This window comes from Odontomachus brunneus, unplaced genomic scaffold (assembly GCF_010583005.1).
Source record: "Odontomachus brunneus isolate Ranch 3 - 2012 unplaced genomic scaffold, Obru_v1 Obru_scaffold_219, whole genome shotgun sequence".
Classification (NCBI taxonomy): Eukaryota; Metazoa; Arthropoda; class Insecta; order Hymenoptera; family Formicidae; genus Odontomachus; species Odontomachus brunneus.
Window position 1 is genome coordinate 390,343 of NW_022639669.1, and position 13,659 is coordinate 404,001.

General features: G+C 30.4%; 1 protein-coding gene across 1 annotated transcript in view; it reads left to right on the forward strand.

Annotated features, from left to right (window-relative positions):
• Window positions 1-13,659, forward strand: part of LOC116852364 (disintegrin and metalloproteinase domain-containing protein 10) — a gene marked incomplete at its 5' end in the record, with an annotated part of 339,156 nt that overhangs the window by 268,469 nt on the left and 57,028 nt on the right. The window contains 2 exons of the mRNA XM_032832640.1: window positions 4,553-4,667; window positions 8,203-8,337. Coding sequence (XP_032688531.1) covers window positions 4,553-4,667; window positions 8,203-8,337 — 250 coding nt within the window. The remainder of the gene's footprint in view (window positions 1-4,552; window positions 4,668-8,202; window positions 8,338-13,659) is intronic.

Sequence of the window (13,659 nt, forward strand, 5' to 3'; positions counted from 1 at the left end):
CCCCCCCCCCCTATAATAATAAATTATCTTTCATAGTTTTTCTATAGTAATAATAAAGTTTACGTACTTATACATATTATCTCATCAAGTGTCACTTATAATACTCGTATTGGCCGTACCACTATACTCGTATTGGCATTTGTAATGTCACTTCTGACATTATTGGTGTCTTTAATAGTATCACTGCTAATACTAGTAGTGTCACTATCGGCACTAATAGTGTTACAATTAGTACTATTAATGTCACTACTACTCTCTTAAAATGAATCAGTAAACATCACTGAAAACAGTGAATATACACTAATTGCAGTTATAAGTATAGCACTCCCTTATAAAAATATCATACTAAGAATCATTGATAATTACTTATTATCCAGTATTTTTAATACTGAAAATAAGTAATTATCAATGATTCTTAGTATGATATTTCTATAAGGGCTGAAAGTATTCAGTGCTATACTCATAACTAATATCAGTGACTATTCACTGATCCACTTTAAGAGAGTAGAGTCACTAACAGTGCCGTTATTAACATTAATAATGTCACTATCAGCACTAATAGTGTAACTAACAGTGTCACTATTAGCACTAATAGTGTTACTATTAGCACTAATAGTGTCACTATTAGCACTAATAGTGACACTACTAGCACTGCTAGTGAAACTATTAGTGACACTATTAGTGCTAATAGATACTAATAGTATTTTTTTTGTAAGGACAGGTGGAGATTAACCTATGAATAGAGTGAGGCAAATATATTTTGTCTCACTCTAATTTATTGTTTATTGCATCAATGTGTACCAGTTCAACAGTGCAGTTATATATAAAAAACATCACACACACAACACGTACACGCACACATACACACACACATCAATCCGACCACGCGGCACATGTTTCAATGACTGACTGATAAACCACTTCGTAGTGCCATACAAATGCACACAGTCTAGCTACACGGTCCGTATCTCGTTGATTGAACTGCCCCGTGGCACCATCTAATGGACGACAAAGTTAAAGGATACGAAAACTGGTTGACGACGACGACGACAAAATCGTAAATCGTAAAACTTGATAATTTCGTACTTTGCACCGGAAAATCTCCTCTTATCAACCATGTAGAGCAAAACTAAAGAAAATTTTCTCATACAATTCGACACTGAGAAATCGATTAAACCCACTTAGAATTTGATTGGATCAGCCGTTATAGCAGAATGAGAAATCTTGCCTCCGATCAACTAAAGGCGTCGTATATAACGGGCCGTCTCAAGTCCGTTCCTCGCTTCGCGCGTTCACTTGGCGCAAGACGCTGCCGCGTCCTTTGATCTATAGTATCCATCTATTTGGCGTCTATGGCACGATATTTTCACGTCATTTTCCAACGATTAAAACGAGACCAACTTCTACTATTATATATGGGTGTATTTGGTATTAAATGCTCTACAATTTTGGTCTTTACAAAAACTTAAAAATTTTGCGAAGGTAACGAGTGGAGAAGGAGAGTAAAAAATTTTCCTAGCGGAAAAAAATTTTACAACTTTTTATGTAACAACTCCGCTAAATTACAATTAATTACAACAAAAAATACGCGGAAACTACAACTAAATTAGAGATACTACATGAAAAGAAAAAGTTTTAATGCTAAAATTACAACTATTCACGAGAAAATGCGCGGTTTCGGACACTTTCTTCATTTATTGTAGATGAGAATACTATGACGTAGAAATTATGCTTTATTACACGTAGAAAGCTCCAGACAGCACAAAATATTTATAAAACATTTACAAAATATTTATAAGATATATTTTAATATTTTATAAATATTTATCAAAATATTTCATAAATATTTGTATGATCTTAGATTCAACAGATCATAAATATTTATAATAAATATTATAAAAATATTTAATAAAATATATACATTTATACATACTTTTCTTTTTTCCTGAAATTTCTTTCAATTTTCCACTTTATTATTTCACACTTACTACTTTATTCAATTTAAATTGTACTTCAAAAAGTTGCTTACCATTGCTGAGACTTCTGGTTCTTAAGTTGTTCACTTTACCTACTGCACTACTGCCACTTTGATTAAAAAACGCTTCGTATTGTATATATATGGTATATCCATATACAAAAATAAATTATTTATTTAAAAGAAAAGAATAGATCTTTTTAAATGTAATAAATATGTTTAAAAAGTATTTAAAAAGTATATTTAAAAAATATTTACTTGTTTTAAAAGTAAATAAAATACAAATAAATCATTTAGTAAATTTAAATAAATTGCTTTCTGATAGTAAAAGAAACTTTAATTTGAAACACCAAAAAGATACTTTTAATATTAGAAAATAATTTATTTAAATTTACAAAATGAACCACTTGTATTTCATTTACTTTTAAAACAAACAAATATTTGCTGAAACAGTTTTTATATTAAAAAAAAACTAATTTTCTTGTAAGTAAATCTTTTGTTTATCCTTATATATAGATTTTATTCTTATACATAGATTTTAAATCAAAGAAATTATTTTTTATCTAAAAATTCATTAATTTATAGCTCATTTTATAAATTTAAAAAAATATTACTTTGTATTTATTACATGTTTTCTAAAATTTAGCAAATATTTTTTTAAGTTAAGATATTATATTTAACAAAATATATTTGTATTTATTATATTTTCTAATTTAAATAATTTTATTTCTCAGTATACATTATCAAAATTTAAATTTCGATTTTCTTATTTATTCATTAATTTAATAATTATAAATAATTGCATTTATTTTTTCATGTATAATATTTATAGAAATATTTACAAAATATTACTAAAAATATTTATTTTTTGTTTGTGATAGATATTGTATAAGATATTTAATCTATATTTTAATAATATTTTGAATAAAGATTTTGATATATTTTTCCTTTATATACATAAAATATTTATATAATATTGTAAAAAAATTGTTCAAAATAAATAGTTATAAATCTTTATCATAAATATTGTGTGCTGTCTGGGGCGTAATTTCTTTTAAAAATATACAACTTATTATACATTATTAGAAATTTTGAAAACTTAAAAGTTGTCATATAGAATTAATTTGTCATAATTATTATTATCCAAAAATGAAAGAGCAAATTACAGCTTTCTACAATGATTTTGTAATAGCCAAATGATTTTATAATAGCCAATTTGTTAAAAAATTACAACTGTTTACGATGTATTACAACGAATTATGTATTATACGTATAATTATGTATTAAATTATACGTATAATGTTCGTTGTAATATATCGTAAACAATTGTAATTTTTTAACAGATTTTGGCTATGACAAAATCATTGTAATTTGTCATTCTATTTTTGGATAATTCTAATTATTATGACAAACTATTTCTAATGACAACTTTTAAGTTTTCAAAATTTCTGATAATATATAATAAGTTGTTTGGATAATTCTATTTATAATGACGAACTATTTCTAATGACAACTTTTTTACAAGTTTGACAAGTTTTCATAGTATTTCCTAGTATTTTGTAATATTTCCTATTTCACTATAGAAATGTATGAATTAGTAATAAAATCATGTAGTTATTTGTAGATTTTTTTTCGTCAGGGTTGACATTAAAAAAATAAAATACACCGTTGCAAAGAAAATTAAATACTGTAAAACTTTTAGGAAATATTTTTTCATATTCCTCATATTTTAGAAATTATTCCATAAAAATAAAAAAGTTAATTTTCTTTAAGGGGCTTTTTTAACCCCTAAACTTCGAGATAAGCCGATATAAAAAATTTGAGTCTTTTATTTTTTGATGCTCTACAATATATCCGAAGCGCGTCAAAATCAGTGAGGGACAGTTCTGTCAGGTCCCTTGTTAGTGAGATATCAGGCTTATGATATTTTATGATATTATAAAATTTATTATGAGTTATTGTAATTGAGTGAAACAATTATTGCGGACTACTAACGTCAATTAATCCGCTTCAGTCTAAAATTGGATAGAAAACGCCCGTTAACAAAATAAAACATTCCATGAAATTATCGCATAACAACACCAGTTTATATATTACTTCTAAGACAACAGACACAATAGTAAATCTTGGCTAAAATATCTTGTAGCACACGGCGTATTCACCAAACGTAGCTCATTTCAATTGCCATTTATTCCGATTGATGCAATATTCCTTGTCTGCTACGCATATCCAATCATTGAATAAGACTTAAAAATGGATTGCCTATTTCATCGTGTCTAAAAATACTGCATTTTTCAGAGCAGAGAGAAATTTAAAAGCGGCCCGAGAAATTACTTAAAGTTATGAAAAGTAACCATTATAACCAGCATCGATAAATTTAATTGAAAAATTTGTTTTATTTTTTTTTCTATTAAACCAGGATTTTTTAGCCGAAAATTTTGGATTAATCATTTGTGCATCTATTTATATTGTATACAATAATTTATACGAGGATTTCTTTTAAATTACTAATTAAAATGATAATTATTCAACGAATCGTAAGATCAACTGTTTCTTCTATCGGATGTCTTCTTGTAGATCGTCTTTCGATTGGAACTCCCCGCCGTATGATATCCCCGATATGTTTTCAAAACCGGGAACTCCCTGTAACGATTATAATGGTTACTGTGATGTCTTTCAAAAATGTCGCGAGGTAAGCAAAACCAATTTACGGAATAATTGATACCCAAGTAGCATAATAAATATACTTATAGTTTTTTTTCTTGAATTGCGATACTTTAAGAATTCGTAGAAGAATAATTCAGAAAATTATACATACCACGACTGGAATTCCTGAGAACTCCTTGAAATATTTATATAGACTGATACTTAAAAATAAAAAGAAGACTACAAAATACTCAACAACTATTATCTAATGACAACATTACACCAATATTATAATTTTCCATGTAAATATGTTCTCATATGTAAATGTTAAAATAGTTTAAAAACACTAATATTTGATTAAGAAAATACAAGTGACTAAAGTTTGCAAATATTTCCTGTTCCTCTGCGTTTTCGATCCTCAGCGATGGTCGGCCGGTCATCATCTGCTCAGGGATGCCGATTCTGTTACATTTGCAGCACGCTGACAGCGCGTAGAGGGGATGCATACGTGCATACGTGCCCTGTCCGTGTGCGTCTCTCCCTTCGGCTAAAGTATGACTGAAGTGAAACAAACGGACAGGGCATGTACGCATGGCAGCCATCCCTTCTACGCACTGTTAGCGTGCTGCAAATGTAACAGAATCGGCATCCCTGCATTCGCTTACTAGTCACGGTCGGCGTTGCTTAATAAAAAATCGCGCGGCAGGCAATTCCAATGACAATGACTCTGACATTATACAGGGTGAGTCATTTTAATCGAACCAGGCAAATATCTCGAAAAATATGAAAGATACGGCAAAATATTTCAAACAAAAGTTCTATGGTTCGGAGCGGGACATAAGACAGTGCAATTGGCTTGACCCTGGATAGTCGTTTGAAAGTCACGTGAAGGTCACCTCCAATTTCTTAAATGAAAGCCTCCATTTGCATATTCTTGTAGCTTAACTCGAGAGCTTTCCAAAACACTGTAATAAAGTATTTTTTCATTAAGTAGTTTTCGACTCATAAGGCATGAAAATTACAGTACCGCCGGCATTAGCATTATTCAAGATATATCACGCGGAGGTTACCCGGTCGGATTTACACCTCTTTTGTGTGTGTATGAGTGTGTCACAGTAGAGATAAGGACTTCATGGTTCGTCACTTCCGTATTTAATGACTCCAAACCCTCTCAGCTACTGTGTGTGTGTGTGTGTGTGTGTGTGTGCGCGTGTGCGCGCTTGCTCGTGCTCGTACACGCCACGATTTACGTCTTATAACATTTTTTGAATGTATCACCATTCACTTCAATACACATTCCGAATCTGTGACTCAATGCAATAGTAGTTCGTTGAAGAAATTCTTCGGCAATAGTTGCCAAAGTTCTAGTAATGCGATTTCTCATATCGACCGGAGTTATCGGTTCTGTAGCAAAAATAATCCCTTTAACGTATCCCCATAAAAAGAAATCACAAGGTATCAAATCAAGAGAATTTGGAGGCCATGTGATATAACCGTTGTACCATATGCAGCGTTCAGGATATCTTTGATGTAAATAGTCTCGCACAATGGCAGCTCTATGCGGAGGAGCACCATCGTGTTGAAACCACATGCGATCCTTAGTTCCTAAATTGATATCCTCTAACAATTCGATTAGATTATTTTGCAAGAACTGTAAGTATTATTCGGTTAATATTATTATTAAAGGATCCAATAACCTGGCGATCCAAAATGCCACACCAAACATTTACTTTCCACTGATGCTGACGATCTACATGACGAATCCAAAAAGGATTAATATCTGAATAAAAGTGGCAATTATGACGATTCAATTCTCCAGTATTCTGAAATGTTGATTTGTTGATAAATAAAACATTATCAAAAAAATTATCGGATCTTCTTCTAATTTTTCCAATCCCCAATGACAAAATTCAATGCGTTTTTGTTTTTGATTTTCAGTAAGTGACTGAACTCGTTGAATGTGATAAGCGTGAAAATTCGCTAAAATTCGCCGGATAGTTGACTGAAAAACATTGAGTTCTCAACTGATTGTATGTTAACCAATCTAAGGATTTATTACTACCATCCATAAAATAGCTATATTCAAATCATTAGCATCAGTTAAAGATTTTTTTCTACGTTTGCGATATAATGTACCCTCATGAGCTCTATTAATAACTTTCATTATTATATTACATAGTATGATTGGGACATCGACGATCTGGATAAAGCATACTGACGGGCACATTGTCTATAGTTTTCATTGGCTCTTCCATATTCAATTATCATGTCGACAATTTCACTAGGTGAATAATCAGTCATGTTTATTATTAAGGAAACAAAGTGTTAATTTTAATACTCTTTTTAATTTTTGTGCACCTAAAGTGTCACGTCTACAGTGGCGAGGTAACTGATATAGCGTTTTGCTTGCTTGTTAATGAAACATTTGAGGACAAGTATCGCGCGAGAGTCGAGTGGAGAGAATGTGCACACAGGGAGAAGGCATGTGCGTGTGCACCCCAACCATTTGACAAAATTCAATTTTATGTAGAAATGAAAATAACAGGTACAATCTATAACACACACAGAGGTGTAAATCCGACCAGGCAACCTCCGTGTGGTACACCTTGGATAATGCTAATGCCGGTGGTACTGTAACTTTCAAACCTTATAACTCGAAAAGTACTTAATGAAAAAATACTTTATTATAGTGTTTTGAAAAGCTCTCGAAGTAAGAATATGCAATAAAAAATGAAGGTTTCCATTTAAGAAATTGAAGGTGACCTTTACGTGACTTTCAAACGACTATTCGGGGTCAAGCCAATTACACCATCTTATGTCCGAACGATAGAACTTTTGTTTGAAATATTTTTCCGTATTTTCCATATTTTTCGAAATATTTTCCTGATTCGATTAAAATGATTCACCCTGTATATTCTTGGTATTTGTATTATATATAATAGGATTTATGCTTATATAATGTATACTTTTATATGCATATATAATAACAATATTATACGTGTACGTAATAATTATATTGTTGAATGGAGAATTACAATATTGACGTAATGTTATTTGCTGTTTACCGAGTAACTTTTATTTTCCAGGTAAAATCATAAAAATGATTAAAATGCAATCGGTTTTAAAAGAAAAAAAGAATCCAAAATTGAAGTTGAATTATATAGAATTAAATAAATCGCGTGTTTATATTCTAAGATTACAAATTAACAATTAAGTGGAACATTATAACTAACAGTTATGTAATTGTTACTTGGTGTTTGCTAAAAGCAAACCTAAAACATCAAAAACATTTACTGAACGTAGTCACAGGAAGTAATTGTATCCAATAAAACATTTGTAATTCTACAATTATTTCCTCATAAATTTTTAGAGTATTCAAAATAATTAGTCGCAAAATATTTCATTCAATTAATTTTTACCTCAAAACAATCTAATTATAGTTAATCCGTCAAAAAATATCTAGATATTAATTTTTCTAATTCTTTAAGTGTTCTTTGAAATGGATTCTTTATTTCTATTCATTTCCGTGCTATCTGGATAGGATGACGGAAATGATGGTAATTAAAATATTTTTTATTTAGGTTGATCCAAGTGGACCATTAGCAACTTTGAGAAAACTTTTATTATCCGATGAGAGTCTTGCTACTTTCAGGCGGTGGATAGCTGAACATTGGTACGCTGCCGCTCTGATAGTTTTAGCAGCAATATCATTATTGGTATGTGCGTATTAGAAATATTAATTTTTCTTATATATTTTGCTACTAAGTTATTAATTATTATCAAACTAAAATTCAATGACTTATTTATGGTATATTTACTTATTTATATTTTGTCTTATATCAATTTGCTATATCAGCAGTTATTTACCAAGAACATTTAGTGATTACATTAGATAAAAACAGTGTACAAACGTGTATAAATAATTGAAAGAAAACATAATTATTTTACATATTCTATACATTTTCAAATTGTTTACTACCAGAGACGTCTAAGGAAAAAAGTCGATAAGAAAAATGAAAGTAAGTGTAACGACATGTTAATGTAGTTTTGTAATATCGTGACAAATGTTTCAAATAATTTAATTTACTAATTTACAAAAATTTGTCGCAACTTGGGCAATACATACTGTCCATTTTAAATAATGCATTTTATTATCTCTTTTGTAACACTTCATAGACAAAATTTTTCGGATAAAAGTTGAGAAATTGTATAGTTTGAAAGAGTACTTATGATGAAAATATAGATTAATCTTGAATGATCTTTCCAATATCAGATCAATATTATCTAAAAATGTTTAAGTAGATACTCGCATTTTTTATTTCATATTCTTGTAACATACTCCAACACCTTTTCAAAAAATTATAATAAAGTATTTTTTTATTAAGTATGTTTTTAGTTATGAGAGTCAAAAATTAACAGATAAGAATTAAATTAACCTACTATCTTAACGTAATTAAGTTTGAGACAAAAAGAAATAATAACTTTGGTTGTCTTTGATATGTTGTCTTTAGGTTCGCGTCGAAGTTACTTTAAATTTTTTAAATACATTTGTTATTCTACTTTTATTCTATTTTTAGCGCTACTTAGGAACAACGATGTGAAAGTAGTTTTCTATTCCTTTTGTCGCGGCTTTGTTACCGTGAGTTCCTTTTATTTTTCACGAAGGAATATCTGTCGTACTATTAATATTATATGTAAAAAATAGGTTAAAAATAAACCCAACATTAAAAATTTATTAAATGCTCAGAAATGTCTCCCTGAATATCAATACAACGTTGTAGCCGAAAGACGAAATGCTAAATTGAATTTACCTAAATAAGAATCGTATATGTTTTTCCAGTACGGAAAAATGGCCCGATACAGGATCGATACCGAAAAACGGATGTCCGTTTTTGGTACTCGCTCAGTACTGAGCCTAATATTAAAAAACTGTTTTATTGGTATTGGTTCCGTACTAAGGTTACGCTTATAGAAATATCATACTAAGAATCATTGATAATTACTTATTTTCAGTATTAAAAATACTGGATAATAAGTAATTATCAATGATTCTTAGTATGATATTTCTATAAGGGTAGGTACTGGATAGTCGTACCGTATACTAGGGCGTTATCGAAAAGTGTTTGTCATTTTTAGTACTGATCCAGTATTTAAAAAGCTGTTATTGGTACTGGCCCTATTCGTAGAATCAGTACTGGATACCTAAGTAAGAATCGTATATAATCTGCCAATAGAGGATATTGGACCAGTATTGTGCCGGTACCGAGAAACGGACGATACCAATGTCCTTTATGGGAAAACGGAAGAGGTCATTAACGCGAAACCTAAATAGCTCAGTGGTAAGAACGCTTGCCTGACAAGCGGGAAAAATTCGAGTTCGATTCCAGCCGTCGATTTTTGCTCATATGATTATTAAAAATAGACCTGTACAGCCCGGTCATGGTCTGATCTTTCTTTCCATACTATATAGTTGTGATATTAACAATTGTACAAATAATAAAAATTACTAAGAATCAATATTGTTCCAGTACTGGGAATAGGTACTTCCCCAGTGTTAGGAATCAATATTTTTTTTATACTAGTACAATATTGATTTTCGGTACTGTAACAGTACTGTTTTCCGATACTGGCCCTTTTCTATCATCCCACACAAATCACACTAATACTAAACACGTATTGGCATCTGATATCAGTAATGTTTACCAAGTAATGTTTACCAAGTCTGATACCAGTAATGTTTAAATCGGTACTGGGTCACTTTGATGCCAGTAGTTCCTTCTTGTAATAATAAAAGAATAGTTTCATTTTAGGGGCCATTTTTGGGGCCATTTTAATAGGCCATTTTTAGGGCCCCGCCAAATTAATTCCTATTGAACTATTTTAGTTTTTACCATAAAATACAAAACCTTGTAAGACGGTTTCTTGGAAGATGTAATAATTTTAGAGATATGGGCTTTGAAAAAATTCAAATTATGTGGGATCTCTGATGGAAATAATTTGTTGAAAGTTACATTAAAACCGATGAAACAGAAAATGACAACTATTAAATAAGTATTGAATATAAATCAAAATTAATCATAGCTTTTAGTATAAAATTTAATATAATATTGTGAAATATAATAAAAAATAATGAATATTATTGAAAAGTAACATATAACAGTTTTCAGTATACAATGAAAATAATTGAATGTTACTGAAATTTATTTTAATTTTTCATAAAAACATGATAAAGTATGTATCTAAATTATTTAAATAATTATTGAAAACTCTTACAGTATTATGCAGATTTTCGCGAAAAATTAGGTTTGTCGAACTGCTTGTACTATTCACACTTTTACACCTAATGCCCATTGCACACTAGTGCACCCTAAACAACACAAATTTTCCAAAATACGTTCTGAAGATGCTTTTAGGACGGAGGGACGACATCAGAATATTTTTAGAACATCTTTTGAAGGTGTGAACTGTCTGAAAATAGTTAATATCCAATAAATTTATTCGCATTAATTGAATTTTTTAAACTTTCACACTTAGTGCACATTAAATCTTAAAGATTCTAAAAATGACGTCATATTTCCCGTACGTGTTACGAGTGTAAATGCAATTCTGATACACTTTTCACTCTTATTCGGGACTAAGTGTAAAAAGTGCATCAGAATTGCATTTACACTCGTAACACGAACGGAAATCATGACGTCATTTTTAAAACCTCTAAAGAATTAATGTGCACTAAGACCGGTATTACTTATATTTATCCGATCTTACTTATATTTAAGATCTTAAGTACTGTTTTAAGATATCATAAACCAATCATAGGCCGATATTCATAATCAGATTTTATATTTAAGATCATCTTAAGTACTATCTTAAGATATCATAAACCAATCACAGAGCCGTACTCGCATCTTAAAATATTACTTAAGACGATCTTGAAATAAGATTCGACTATAAATATCGGCTATACAGCCGTATTCGCATCTTAAGACATTACTTAAGACGGTCTTGAAATAAGATTTGACTATGAATACCGGCCTAAGTGTGAAAGTGTAAAAAGTTCAATTAATGCGAATAAACTTATTGGATATTAGCAATTTTCAGATAGCTCACACTTTCAAAGGTCACCCTAAAAATATTCTGATGACGTCCCTCCGTCCAGAAAGCATCTTCAGAACGTATTTTGGAAAATTTATGTTGTTTGAAGTGCACTAGTATGCAACGGGCATTAAGTGTAAAAGTGTGAATAGTACAAGCAACTCGAACAAACCTATATTTTTGATGATATACGTTGATATACGTTAATATATAGAGTGTCCCAGAACAATCTACGAAGCTCTCATGGGGAGCGTCCCGATTGACCACGGTACGATTGGACACAACCAACCGATGAAAAGAATTATCTAGTGAATTATCAGGTCGAACCAATCATTATAATCTGTGTCCAATCGTATCGTGGTCAATCGGGTCCCATCTACTCTCGTGAGAACGTAGAGCGGGTCGAGATGAATATAAAAGTCCTATATCGTTTTGCGATATTCATAATAATAAGAGAACTTAATTGCGAAAGATTAAGGGAAAACGTGCGCTAAATTGTCGGAGCAGGAGCGCTCGAGCTGCAACGCAAACCCAGTAATATAGCGCGCGCATGTCAACGAATAGCAATTAGAAGAACAACGCGCTACTGCCTACTTACATTATCGCTGCGCTCCTACATCTCGCCTCGGCGCGGTGTAACAATAGGCACGGCAAGACGTAGGATCGTAACGATATGAGCGTAGGCAGTAGTGCATTGTACATTTAATCGCCACGTGGCGACATCCGCACGTTATATTACTGGGCTGCGTTGACTCGAGCGTTCCGTCCTCTATCACTTAACATACGCTTTTCCTTAATCTTTCGCAATTAATTTCTCGGTTATTATTACGAATATCTGATATAGACCTTTATGTTTACCTCGACCCGCTCTACGTTCTCATGAGAGCTACGTAGATTGTTTTGGGACACCCTGTATATTGAGTTGTACTGAATAAATGAATTGCATTGAAAAATACAATTTACTGATTTTTCAAAAAATTTCATTCTGTACAATTAGTGAAATATTAAGAGTAGGGGAAATTGAATTAAATTATTATTGAATATTACTGTACTGTATTGATTCCTTCGCTACATTTGTAACTAAAATTAAACTGAAATATTATTGAACTGTGAATTGTACCTAATATAATATAATATAAAGACGCGAAATATAATATAATCAATTTAAATTTGTAATGTTCTCTAAATAACGTAAGTCTAATGTTTGCATTATATTTCAGTTGTGCAATATTTCTATACCCAAATGTAAGATTATATTTTAGGTGTTTCTCGTACATAAAATGTGATATTTTAATATATGCAAGGAACACGATATTGTAAAACTAGAATTCTTATAAAAAGAGTTTAGTCTTAATCTTACTTTATCAAAATATTGTGAGAGAAAAAGAAGGAATATTCTCTCTCTTTTGCGAGCACGTTGTAGGTTAAAGTTTTATTACTAATACAACATTGTATCAATATTAATCGCATTGTGATTGTTATTACGTCGTTTGAAACATTTACCAATAAATATGTCATTACATTTTTTTGAACGATATAAGAAGATATTGTAAATATAATCCACCAAGTTATATATATATATATATATATATATATATATATATATTTGAGATATTACAATATTGTGTTCCTTGCATATATTAAAATATCATATTTTATGTACGAGAAACACCTAAAATATAATCTTACATTTAGGTATAGAAATATTGCACAACTGAAATATAACGCAAACATTAGATTTACATTATTTAGAGAACATTACAAATTTAAATTGATTATATTATATTTCGCGTCTTTATATTATATTATATTAGGTACAATTCACAGTTTAATAATATTTAAGTTTAATTTTAGTTACAAATGTAGCGAAGGAATCAATACAGTACAGTAATATTCAATAATAATTTAATTCAATTTCCCCTACTCTTAATATTTCACTAATTGTA